This window comes from Salvelinus alpinus, chromosome 20, assembly GCF_045679555.1.
Source record: "Salvelinus alpinus chromosome 20, SLU_Salpinus.1, whole genome shotgun sequence".
NCBI classification, from domain to species: Eukaryota; Metazoa; Chordata; class Actinopteri; order Salmoniformes; family Salmonidae; genus Salvelinus; species Salvelinus alpinus.
Window position 1 is genome coordinate 5574643 of NC_092105.1, and position 14332 is coordinate 5588974.

General features: G+C 43.6%; 1 protein-coding gene across 1 annotated transcript in view; it reads right to left on the minus strand.

Moving 5' to 3' along the window:
• LOC139546228 (integrin alpha-V-like) overlaps positions 1–14332 on the minus strand; it is a 96339-nt gene that overhangs the window by 60302 nt on the left and 21705 nt on the right. The window contains exons 9-13 of the mRNA XM_071354359.1: positions 13427–13470; positions 13149–13205; positions 10863–10915; positions 4016–4221; positions 1905–2096 (exon numbers count right to left, since the gene is read on the minus strand). Coding sequence (XP_071210460.1) covers positions 1905–2096; positions 4016–4221; positions 10863–10915; positions 13149–13205; positions 13427–13470 — 552 coding nt within the window. The remainder of the gene's footprint in view (positions 1–1904; positions 2097–4015; positions 4222–10862; positions 10916–13148; positions 13206–13426; positions 13471–14332) is intronic.

A 14332-nucleotide genomic window follows, 5' to 3' on the forward strand; every position in this document is an offset into this window, starting at 1 on the left:
CCGGGTATCCATTCTAGTATCAAACTACCCGGGTATCCATTCTAGTATCAAACTACCTGGGTATCCATTCTAGTATCAAACTACCTGGGTATCCATTCTAGTATCAAACTACCTGGGTATCCATTCTAGTATCAAACTACCTGGGTATCCATTCTAGTATCAAACTACCTGGGTATCCATTCTAGTATCAAACTACCTGGGTATCCATTCTAGTATCAAACTACCTGGGTATGTATTTTGTTATGAAACTACCTGGGTATCCATTCTAGTATCAAACTACCTGGGTATCCATTCTAGTATCAAACTACCTGGGTATCCATTCTAGTATCAAACTACATGGGTATCCATTCTAGTATCAAATTACCGGGGTATGTATTTTGTTATGAAACCACCTGGGTATTCATTCTAGTATCAAACTACCTGGGTATGTATTTTGTTATGAAACTACCTGGGTATCCATTCTAGTATCAATCTACCTGGGTATCCATTCTAGTATCAAACTACCTGGGTATCCATTCTAGTATCAATCTACCTGGGTATCCATTCTAGTATCAAACCACCCGGGTATCCATTCTAGTATCAATCTACCTGGGTATCCATTCTAGTATCAAACTACCCGGGTATCCATTCTAGTATCAAACTACCCGGGTATCCATTCTAGTATCAAACTACCTGGGTATCCATTCTAGTATCAAACTACCTGGGTATCCATTCTAGTATCAAACTACCTGGGTATCCATTCTAGTATCAAACTACCTGGGTATCCATTCTAGTATCAAACTACCTGGGTATCCATTCTAGTATCAAACTACCTGGGTATGTATTTTGTTATGAAACTACCTGGGTATCCATTCTAGTATCAAACTACCTGGGTATCCATTCTAGTATCAAACTACCTGGATATCCATTCTAGTATAAAACTACCTGGGTATCCATTCTAGTATCAAACTACCTGGGTATCCATTCTAGTATCAAACTACCTGGGTATCCATTCTAGTATCAAACTACCGGGGTATGTATTTTGTTATGAAACTACCTGGGTATCCATTCTAGTATCAAACTACCGGGGTATGTATTTTGTTATGAAACTACCTGGGTATCCATTCTAGTATCAAACTACCGGGGTATGTATTTTGTTATGAAACTACCTGGGTATCCATTCTAGTATCAAACTACCTGGGTATCCATTCTAGTATCAAACTACCTGGGTATCCATTCTAGTATCAAACCACCTGGGTATTCATTCTAGTATCAAACTACCTGGGTATGTATTTTGTTATGAAACTACCTGGGTATCCATTCTAGTATCAAACTACCTGGGTATCCATTCTAGTATCAAACTACCTGGGTATCCATTCTAGTATCAAACTACCTGGGTATCCATTCTAGTATCAATCTACCTGGGTATCCATTCTAGTATCAAACTACCCGGGTATCCATTCTAGTATCAAACTACCCGGGTATCCATTCTAGTATCAATCTACCTGGGTATCCATTCTAGTATCAAACTACCTGGGCATCCATTCTAGTATCAAACTACCTGGGTATCCATTCTAGTATCAAACTACCTGGGTATTCATTCTAGTATCAAACTACCTGGGTATCCATTCTAGTATCAAACTACCTGGGTATCCATTCTAGTATCAAACTACCTGGGTATCCATTCTAGTATCAAACTACCTGGGTATCCATTCTAGTATCAAACTACCTGGGTATCCATTCTAGTATCAAACTACCTGGGTATCCATTCTAGTATCAAACTACCTGGGTATCCATTCTAGTATCAAACTACCTGGGTATCCATTCTAGTATCAAACTACCTGGGTATCCATTCTAGTATCAAACTACCTGGGTATTCATTCTAGTATCAAACTACCTGGGTATCCATTCTGGTATCAAACTACCTGGGTATCCATTCTGGTCAATATCGGTGGCTCCGTGCAGGGAGTATCCAAAGCTGGGGGGCATGTAAGAGGAGGCCCACCTCCCCTCTAGGACCTGAGAAGGCACTGGGTCAGGCCCTGCAGCCCTCCCATTGTGGATGTACACTAGGCCGCGGTGCTTCGGCCCGCCGTAGGGTGCAGCTACGGCAATGTCTGGAACAGGGAAACATTACAGGAAGATCATTAACAACCCTTCATGGTGGTTTGGCCATTGTCTTCAAACCAGGGAATCTCCCCGAGTTGTATGACTAGTACGGGAGCCTCGGAAGCAATCCTGGTTGGAGGACACGTTCTTATTTCCTCCTAAATCCCAGAGTCCTCCAACCAGGATTCCTGAAAAACCTGGGAGCTTTGAGAAAGTAGCAACTCTAGTGATCATTATGAGTTTGTAAGAACCATTCAGACGGTTGTCTCAGAGGCTCCACATACCGTCGAGGCCTCGCACATACCGTCGAGGCCTCGCACATACCGTCGAGGCCTCGCACACACCGCCGAGGCCTCGCACACACCGCCGAGGCCTCGCACACACCGCCGAGGCCTCGCACACACCGCCGAGGCCTCGCACACACCGTCGAGGCCTCGCACACACCGTCGAGGCCTCGCACACACCGCCGAGGCCTCGCACATACCGCCGAGGCCTCGCACACACCGTCGAGGCCTCGCACACACCGCCGAGGCCTCGCACACACCGCCGAGGCCTCGCACACACCGCCGAGGCCTCGCACACACCGTCGAGGCCTCGCACACACCGCCGAGGCCTCGCACACACCGTCGAGGCCTCGCACACACCGTCGAGGCCTCGCACATACCGTCGAGGCCTCGCACATACCGTCGAGGCCTCGCACATACCGTCGAGGCCTCGCACACACCGTCGAGGCCTCGCACACACCGCCGAGGCCTCGCACACACCGCCGAGGCCTCGCACACACCGCCGAGGCCTCGCACACACCGCCGAGGCCTCGCACACACCGTCGAGGCCTCGCACATACCGTCGAGGCCTCGCACATACCGTCGAGGCCTCGTACATACCGTCGAGGCCTCGTACATACCGTTGAGGCCTCACACATACTCCTCACACATACCGTTGAGGCCTCACACATACCGTTGAGGCCTCACACATACCGTTGAGGCCTCACACATACCGTTGAGGCCTCACACATACCGTTGAGGCCTCACACATACCGTTGAGGCCTCACACATACCGTTGAGGCCTCACACATACCGTTGAGGCCTCAACACATACCGTTGAGGCCTCAACACATACCGTTGAGGCCTCAACACATACCGTTGAGGCCTCGTACATACCGTTGAGGCCTCGTACATACCGTCGAGGCCTCGTACATACCGTCGAGGCCTCGTACATACCGTCGAGGCCTCGTACATACCGTCGAGGCCTCGTACATACCGTTGAGGCCTCGTACATACCGTTGAGGCCTCACACATACTCCTCACACATACCGTTGAGGCCTCACACATACCGTTGAGGCCTCACACATACCGTTGAGGCCTCACACATACCGTTGAGGCCTCACACATACCGTTGAGGCCTCAACACATACCGTTGAGGCCTCGTACATACCGTTGAGGCCTCGTACATACCGTTGAGGCCTCGTACATACCGTTGAGGCCTCGTACATACCGTTGAGGCCTCGTACATACCGTCGAGGCCTCGTACATACCGTCGAGGCCTCGTACATACCGTCGAGGCCTCGTACATACCGTCGAGGCCTCGTACATACCGTCGAGGCCTCGTACATACCGTCGAGGCCTCGTACATACCGTCGAGGCCTCGTACATACCGTTGAGGCCTCACACATACTCCTCACACATACCGTTGAGGCCTCACACATACCGTTGAGGCCTCGCACATACCGTTGAGGCCTCGCACATACCGTTGAGGCCTCGTACATACCGTTGAGGCCTCGTACATACCGTTGAGGCCTCGTACATACCGTTGAGGCCTCGTACATACCGTTGAGGCCTCGTACATACCGTTGAGGCCTCGTACATACCGTTGAGGCCTTGTACATACCGTTGAGGCCTCGTACATACCGTTAAGACCTTGTACATACCGTTGAAGCCGTCCATATCCAGGTCCCCCAGTGTGGCGATAGAACTGCCGAAGCGTGAGTAGATCTCTGTCCCACTCAGTGTGATGGGTGTGTGGAAGGAGAAGCCTCCCTTCGCCAGGAACACAGACACCTGGCCCACCTCCCTCAGCTTCCCATCACTACCACGCTCCATGAACAGAGGGGCGCCCACAAACAGATCCACCAGCCTGAGGAGAGACAGAGACATAATTAAGGGTTTACACTACAGAAGACAAAACTTCCAATAGTGAACTACTAATTCCTGGTAGTTAATGGGCTCCCGAGTGGTTCGTCGGTCTAAGGCACTGCATCTCAGTGCTTGAGGCGTCACTAAAGACACCCTGGTTCGATTCCAGGCCGTATCACATCCGGATGTGATTGGGAGTCCCATAGGGCTGGCGCACAATTGTCCCAGCGTCGTCCGGGTTTGTCCGGGGTAAGCCGTCATTGTAAATAAGAATTTGTTGTTATTAACTGACTTGCCTAGTTAAATAAAAGGTTACTAATTCATGGTATTTTGCAGCACTAAAAATAACGATATGTACTTTAAAATGCTCAGGCTCAGACAGAGATGGACATTTTAATGAGATAGAAAGTAACCCTCTTAGACCTTTTAATAACCTTTTTGGGCTGGTTTCCCGAACATAGACTAAGCCTAACACTGTACTATGAAACATGTTCAATATGGACTCTCCATTTAAAGAGTGTTATTCAGTACAGGAATAGTCTTCATCTGTTTTACGAAAAACCAACTCTTTTTTTTTTTTTTTTTTGTCTTACAATTGACCATGTACAATATTTGGGCATTTATGGACTTAATCTCCACAAAATATTCAAAAATGTCCTAAGTGGTATTGGCACAGCAACTGAAGCACGGATGGTATGACATAACCTACTTAAAAATCAGCCCAGATATTACAGCTGCATCTGTGTGCATTTAGAGTGAGTAAACATATATTCATCCTATTAAAAAGCATGGATGGTAACTGTAACTAATTCAGCCAACATATTTCAGCTGCGTCATCTGGAAGCAGGCAGGACTCGGGAGAGGACTTGATGGCCTGACGCCTGTATAATTACCAGCCTTGTCTTCTTCTTGAGATAAATTAACACTGAAACAGGACATGAACATCTACACGCCTTGAGCAGAACCCAACACTTTATAAAAGCTCTCTTTACCATTAATAAATGGTCCCGTGTGGCTCAGTTGGTAGAGCATGGCGCTTGCAACGCCAGGGTTGTGGGTTCATTCCCCACGGGGGGACCAGGATGAATATGTATGAACTTTCCAATTTGTAAGTCGCTCTGGATAAGAGCGTCTGCTAAATGACTTAAATGTAAATGTAAATATCCTGAAGAAGGGTTGTGTTCATTAGGTAGCAAAGGGGGAAAAAACAGAGAGGGAGGGAATTGTTCATGTACCAAACCAAATGCTAGGTTTATATTAACTCCCCCGCTGTACCAAACCAAATGCTAGGTTTATATTAACTCCCCCGCTGTACCAAACTAAATGCTAGGTTTATATTAACCCCCGCTGTACCAAACTAAATGCTAGGTTTATATTAACTCCCCCGCTGTACCAAACTAAATGCTAGGTTTATATTAACCCCCGCTGTACCAAACTAAATGCTAGGTTTATATTAACCCCCTAAATGCTTATATTAACCCCCGCTGTACCAAACTAAATGCTAGGTTTATATTAACTCCCCCGCTGTACCAAACTAAATGCTTATATTAACCCCCGCTGTACCAAACTAAATGCTAGGTTTATATTAACCCCCGCTGTACCAAACTAAATGCTAGGTTTATATTAACTCCCCCGCTGTACCAAACTAAATGCTTATATTAACCCCCGCTGTACCAAACTAAATGCTAGGTTTATATTAACTCCCCCGCTGTACCAAACTAAATGCTTATATTAACCCCCGCTGTACCAAACTAAATGCTAGGTTTATATTAACTCCCCCCGCTGTACCAAACTAAATGCAAGGTTTATATTAACCCCCGCTGTACCAAACTAAATGCTAGGTTTATATTAACCCCCACTGTACCAAACTAAATGCTAGGTTTATATTAACCCCCGCTGTACCAAACTAAATGCTTATATTAACCCCCGCTGTACCAAACTAAATGCTAGGCTTATATTAACCCCCGCTGTACCAAACTAAATGCTAGGCTTATATTAACCCCCGCTGTACCAAACTAAATGCTAGGTTTATATTAACCCCCGCTGTACCAAACTAAATGCTAGGATTATATTAACCCCCGCTGTACCAAACTAAATGCTAGGTTTATATTAACCCCCCGCTGTACCAAACTAAATGCTAGGTTTATATTAACCCCGCTGTACCAAACTAAATGCTAGGTTTATATTAACCCCCGCTGTACCAAACTAAATGCTGGGCTTATATTAACCCCCGCTGTACCAAACTAAATGCTTATATTAACCCCCGCTGTACCAAACTAAATGCTTGGTTTATATTAACCCCTCCACTGTACCAAACTAAATGCTTATATTAACCCCCGCTGTACCAAACTAAATGCTAGGCTTATATTAACCCTGCTGTACCAAACTAAATGCTTATATTAACCCCTGCTGTACCAAACTAAATGCTAGGTTTATATTAACCCCCGCTGTACCAAACTAAATGCTAGGCTTATATTAACCCCCGCTGTACCAAACTAAATGCTAGGTTTATATTAACCCCCGCTGTACCAAACTAAATGCTAGGTTTATATTAACCCCCGCTGTACCAAACTAAATGCTAGGCTTATATTAACCCCCACTGTACCAAACTAAATGCTAGGCTTATATTAACCCCCGCTGTACCAAACTAAATGCTAGGTTTATATTAACCCCCGCTGTACCAAACTAAATGCTTATATTAACCCCCCCGCAGTACCAAACTAAATGCTTATATTAACCCCCGCTGTACCAAACCAAATGCTAGGCTTATATTAACCCCCCCTGTACCAAACTAAATGCTTATATTAACCCCCACTGTACCTAACTAAATGCTTGGTTTATATTAACCCCCCCTGTACCAAACTAAATGCTTATATTAACCCCCACTGTACATAACTAAATGCTTATATTAACCCCCGCTGTACCAAACTAAATGCTAGGTTTATATTAACCCCCGCTGTACCAAACTAAATGCTAGGTTTATATTAACCCCCACTGTACCAAACTAAATGCTAGGTTTATATTAACCCCCGCTGTACCAAACTAAATGCTTATATTAACCCCCGCTGTACCAAACTAAATGCTAGGCTTATATTAACCCCCGCTGTACCAAACTAAATGCTAGGCTTATATTAACCCCCGCTGTACCAAACTAAATGCTAGGCTTATATTAACCCCCACTGTACCAAACTAAATGCTAGGATTATATTAACCCCCGCTGTACCAAACTAAATGCTAGGTTTATATTAACCCCCGCTGTACCAAACTAAATGCTAGGTTTATATTAACCCCCGCTGTACCAAACTAAATGCTAGGTTTATATTAACCCCGCTGTACCAAACTAAATGCTAGGTTTATATTAACCCCCGCTGTACCAAACTAAATGCTAGGCTTATATTAACCCTGCTGTACCAAACTAAATGCTTATATTAACCCCTGCTGTACCAAACTAAATGCTAGGTTTATATTAACCCCCGCTGTACCAAACTAAATGCTAGGCTTATATTAACCCCCGCTGTACCAAACTAAATGCTAGGTTTATATTAACCCCCGCTGTACCAAACTAAATGCTAGGTTTATATTAACCCCCGCTGTACAAAACTAAATGCTAGGCTTATATTAACCCCCGCTGTACCAAACTAAATGCTAGGCTTATATTAACCCCCGCTGTACCAAACTAAATGCTAGGTTTATATTAACCCCCGCTGTACCAAACTAAATGCTTATATTAACCCCCCCGCAGTACCAAACCAAATGCTAGGCTTATATTAACCCCCCCTGTACCAAACTAAATGCTTATATTAACCCCCACTGTACCTAACTAAATGCTTGGTTTATATTAACCCCCCCTGTACCAAACTAAATGCTTATATTAACCCCCACTGTACCTAACTAAATGCTTATATTAACCCCCGCTGTACCAAACTAAATGCTAGGTTTATATTAACCCCCGCTGTACCAAACTAAATGCTAGGTTTATATTAACCCTCGCTGTACCAAACTAAATGCTAGGTTTATATTAACCCCGCTGTACCAAACTAAATGCTAGGCTTATATTAACCCCCGCTGTACCAAACTAAATGCTTATATTAACCCCCGCTGTACCAAACTAAATGCTTTACATTAACCCCGCTGTACCAAACTAAATGCTAGGTTTATATTAACCCCGCTGTACCAAACTAAATGCTAGGTTTATATTAACCCCCGCTGTACCAAACTAAATGCTAGGTTTATATTAACCCCCCCTGTACCAAACTAAATGCTTATATTAACCCCCGCTGTACCAAACTAAATGCTTATATTAACCCCCGCTGTACCAAACTAAATGCTAGGTTTATATTAACCCCCGCTGTACCAAACTAAATGCTTATATTAACCCCCGCTGTACCAAACTAAATGCTAGGTTAATATTAACCCCCGCTGTACCAAACTAAATGCTTCTATTAACCCCGCTGTACCAAACTAAATGCTTCTATTAACCCTGCTGTACCAAACTAAATGCTTATATTAACCCCTGCTGTACCAAACTAAATGCTAGGCTTATATTAACCCCCGCTGTACCAAACTAAATGCTAGGCTTATATTAACCCCGCTGTACCAAACTAAATGCTTATATTAACCCCCGCTGTACCAAACTAAATGCTAGGCTTATATTAACCCTGCTGTACCAAACTAAATGCTTATATTAACCCCTGCTGTACCAAACTAAATGCTAGGTTTATATTAACCCCCGCTGTACCAAACTAAATGCTAGGCTTATATTAACCCCCGCTGTACCAAACTAAATGCTAGGTTTATATTAACCCCCGCTGTACCAAACTAAATGCTAGGTTTATATTAACCCCCGCTGTACCAAACTAAATGCTAGGCTTATATTAACCCCCGCTGTACCAAACTAAATGCTAGGCTTATATTAACCCCCGCTGTACCAAACTAAATGCTAGGTTTATATTAACCCCCGCTGTACCAAACTAAATGCTTATATTAACCCCCCCGCAGTACCAAACCAAATGCTAGGCTTATATTAACCCCCCCTGTACCAAACTAAATGCTTATATTAACCCCCACTGTACCTAACTAAATGCTTGGTTTATATTAACCCCCCCTGTACCAAACTAAATGCTTATATTAACCCCCACTGTACCTAACTAAATGCTTATATTAACCCCCGCTGTACCAAACTAAATGCTAGGTTTATATTAACCCCCGCTGTACCAAACTAAATGCTAGGTTTATATTAACCCTCGCTGTACCAAACTAAATGCTAGGTTTATATTAACCCCGCTGTACCAAACTAAATGCTAGGCTTATATTAACCCCCGCTGTACCAAACTAAATGCTTATATTAACCCCCGCTGTACCAAACTAAATGCTAGGCTTATATTAACCCCGCTGTACCAAACTAAATGCTAGGTTTATATTAACCCCTGCTGTACCAAACTAAATGCTAGGTTTATATTAACCCCCCGCTGTACCAAACTAAATGCTAGGCTTATATTAACCCCCGCTGTACCAAACTAAATGCTTATATTAACCCCTGCTGTACCAAACTAAATGCTAGGTTTATATTAACCCCCGCTGTACCAAACTAAATGCTAGGCTTATATTAACCCCCGCTGTACCAAACTAAATGCTAGGTTTATATTAACCCCCGCTGTACCAAACTAAATGCTAGGTTTATATTAACCCCCGCTGTACCAAACTAAATGCTAGGTTTATATTAACCCCCGCTGTACCAAACTAAATGCTAGGCTTATATTAACCCCCGCTGTACCAAACTAAATGCTAGGTTTATATTAACCCCCGCTGTACCAAACTAAATGCTTATATTAACCCCCCCGCAGTACCAAACTAAATGCTAGGCTTATATTAACCCCCCCTGTACCAAACTAAATGCTTATATTAACCCCCACTGTACCTAACTAAATGCTTATATTAACCCCCGCTGTACCAAACTAAATGCTAGGTTTATATTAACCCCCGCTGTACCAAACTAAATGCTAGGTTTATATTAACCCTCGCTGTACCAAACTAAATGCTAGGTTTATATTAACCCCGCTGTACCAAACTAAATGCTAGGCTTATATTAACCCCCGCTGTACCAAACTAAATGCTTATATTAACCCCCGCTGTACCAAACTAAATGCTAGGTTTATATTAACCCCGCTGTACCAAACTAAATGCTAGGTTTATATTAACCCCGCTGTACCAAACTAAATGCTAGGTTTATATTAACCCCCCGCTGTACCAAACTAAATGCTAGGCTTATATTAACCCCCGCTGTACCAAACTAAATGCTAGGTTTATATTAACCCCCGCTGTACCAAACTAAATGCTAGGTTTATATTAACCCCCACTGTACCAAACTAAATGCTGGGCTGGAAGCAAGAGGAAATAATGTGTGAGTTGAGATAAATACAAGAGATGATTCAGACAGCAACGTGATATTCTAGTAGAGATAAATACAAGAGATGATTCAGACAGCAACATGATATTCTGATGGAGGAGCAGTGGTCATTTTCAGATGGAACTGTTAGCAGCCAAAGGTCTGTGTCTGTGACGGCCAATACAGCACGGCTTGGAACGCTGCTCGTCCAATCAGCATCCAAACAACCAGTTTTATATTAAAACATCATCGCTTACCCATCGTTATTGAGGTCGGTCGCTGCCACTGAATGGCCAAAGTAGGCAGCCATCTGAGGAAAAAGGACAGAGAGAAATACAATGAGATCTTCCAGAGATCTCGTAGCCTACTATTCCTCCATACAGTCCACCGTTAGGATCTACATATGGATTACTACAGATTCCAGACAGGGACAGATTCCTTCTAGCTCACATCGTGTAGAAGAACAGTGAGTCTACAAATGATGAGTGCACCTGAAGCAGAAGTAGCTACAAAGAGAGAGAGAGAGAGTAGGTATATCGGAGTTCTTCTTCATCGCCGTCTGTCTCTGTGTGGGTGGAACAGATTCCAGGAGGAACGCTCAAAAACTAAAAAGCTGATCAATTATGTCAGCATTTCTAACCGTCCTGTTGGCTCGGAGTCGACACACACACACACACACACACACACACACACCGTTTCATGATTTACATGGAGAACAGAGGAGAAGAGTCTGGAAATGTATAGGCTGTTAACGTGTGTGTGTGTGTGTGTGTGTGTGTGTGTGTGTGTGTGTGTGTGTGTGTGTGTGTGTGTGTGTGTGTGTGTGTGTGTGTGAGTGAGAGAGAGAGAGAGAGAGAGAGAGAGAGGGGGTCGTATCCCTGAATAGACTCAACACTGTGACTTACAGGTCTTCAAGGATCAACCTGTACCAGAATACCCGAGAGGGTCCAGATCCACAATTCTAAATAACGTTACGGGTCTGGGTCAGATCTGATTGTCACCGGTCTCCTCGGGTAAGTGTAACTAACTTGTCCAGAAGGGCCCGTACAGATCCTAACAGACCGCTGCAGTAGAGAGAGAAATGTTATCATTGATGCTGCTGCCGCCGCTCTTGCTTTTCACCAGAGTAGAGCGTGGCGCGTGTGTGTAGCTTGTCGTTGGCCAATCATGAGTCATCAAAGCGGCAATAGGCTACAGTCATAGAGCCTCAGCGCTTCGTGTGTAGCAAAAGTTAGGAAATATCTCAAATCAATGGAAGATGGAATAAAAAAGGACGGAATTAAAAGTTTAAAAAAGGAGAAGGCTAGGCTACAACAACCAAGAGCCAACAGGTAGGCTGGCACTAAATTGTCTGAATGGAGTTATTGTTATTTGTAAGTGTAGGATGAGAAAGCACATAATACAGCTTCAATTAGCCTAGCTAGCTAACGTTAGCTAGCGTAACTAGCTTCTCCTGTTTTGATGCAGTCAAGACAGGTACTATGTAATCATATTTGATGCCTGGTCGTATCCCGTCCACAGTGGACCGTTGACTTTTCTGCTGTATAAAAAATATATATATACCAACTGTAGGCCAATCTTTTGTTAAAAAAAAAAAGAAGGTCAACATGACAGAGTACATGGTCAGATTTCTCTCGGATTGATTTCTCTCAAAACTCAAGGACTGCTTCTTCTCTGTAAAATCCCTGGCATCCATCCTAATACTAAAAACATCCCCCCCCCCAAAAAAAAAAAACACACTATTGGAAATAGTGAGAAGATGTTCTCTTGTTTTAGGTATTGAACTGGAGCGCCAAAGAGAACAGAAATATGAACACAAAAGGAGAGAGCTCAGCGGTGTTGACCTACACATCTCGAGGTTAACAAGCTGTAAGCCAGTGGTCTTCTCCTCTCTCTCATCCCTTCTTTCTACTCTCCCTCCTCCGTTTTAACATCTTTCTTCTTCTTCCAGTGCTGTGAAATGGCTTCCAGATGTGAACTCGGGCACAATAACAAATAACAGGATGACGTTGGTGTCCGCAGAGGGACACCGAGCAGCGCTATGGTACTACGTAATCATATTGGATGATAAATAACCTAGCTATGGCAGCTATTAGTTTACTCAAGCGCGAAGTCGGGCTTGATTGGTTGTCGTCTCACGTCTATATCGCTCCCTCCTCCCTGCGACGCTCGCTCACAGTACAGCCCCTCCCCCGCCTGTTAGAGCTGCACCCTCTATCCTTCCTCTCGCGCTTTATCAGCTCTGATGACTAAATTAGTGTAAAAAAATGTTTTTACTTTTCTGCTGTTTAAAAAAAAAGGACCAGCTATAGGTCAGTAACTTGACAGCGGTCCACTGTGGGCGGGATACGACCAGGCATCTCTTCAGTCTCGCTCACCTTCCGCAGCCTCATACAGCGGCTGTGAAAGGAGACTAGCATCCCTTTTATGACGTGCACGGCTAAGATGAAGGAACCTGGTTGGACAGAGCATTGTGCCCAGGAGGGGAAATATAGATACGTGTCTGACCACTTTGATACAGTAAAACCACTGCCATAGCGTACCTGCGTTCCTGTGAAGTTCAGCATCGACTCCATGTTCCTCCCATTAAAGATGTTCACCTACATGGCAAGACAAAATAACGGACTCCGTTTAACTGACTGAGTTCGATTTTCTACCAAGATTTACACTCTCCATAATAATAATAATAGTTAGCCTGGTCATCCAGCCTGTGTGTGCTGACAGCTGACTACAGCACACATCATAGGACAGGATGAACGAAGGTTAAATGAAGGTTAAACTAGTTCTATAGTGCTTGTATCTAAAAGCTCATAATACTTACATAGCCCAGAGCTTTGTCTCCCCTGGGTACCCCAGTAACATAATCTGTACACCAGAAATAACAGAAATCACTTACAGTGTTAGAATGAGATCACCATAGTGATGTTCTATACAGAATGTTAGAATGAGATCACCATAGTGATGTTCTATACAGAATGTTAGAATGAGATCCCCATTGAGATGTTCTATACAGAATGTTAGAATGAGATCCCCATTGAGATGTTCTATACAGAATGTTAGAATGAGATCCCCATAGTGATGTTCTATACAGAATGTTAGAATGAGATCCCCATTGAGATGTTCTATACAGAATGTTAGAACGAGATCCCCATTGAGATGTTCTATACAGAATGTTAGAATGAGATCCCCATAGTGATGTTCTATACAGAATGTTAGAATGAGATCCCCATTGAGATGTTCTATACAGAATGTTAGAATGAGATCCCCATTGAGATGTTCTATACAGAATGTTAGAATGAGATCCCCATAGTGATGTTCTATACAGAATGTTAGAATGAGATCCCCATAGTGATGTTCTATACAGAATGTTAGAATGAGATCCCCCATTGAGATGTTCTATACAGAATGTTAGAATGAGATCCCCCATTGAGATGTTCTATACAGAATGTTAGAATGAGATCCCCATTGAGATGTTCTATACAGAATGTTAGAATGAGATCCCCATTGAGATGTTCTATACAGAATGTTAGAATGAGATCCCCATAGTGATGTTCTATACAGAATGTTAGAATGAGATCCCCATAGTGATGTTCTATACAGAATGTTAGAATGAGATCCCCATTGAGATGTTCTATACAGAATGTTAGAATGAGATCCCCCATTGAGATGTTCTATACAGAATGTTAGAATGAGATCCCCATTGAGATGTTCTATACAGAATGTTAGA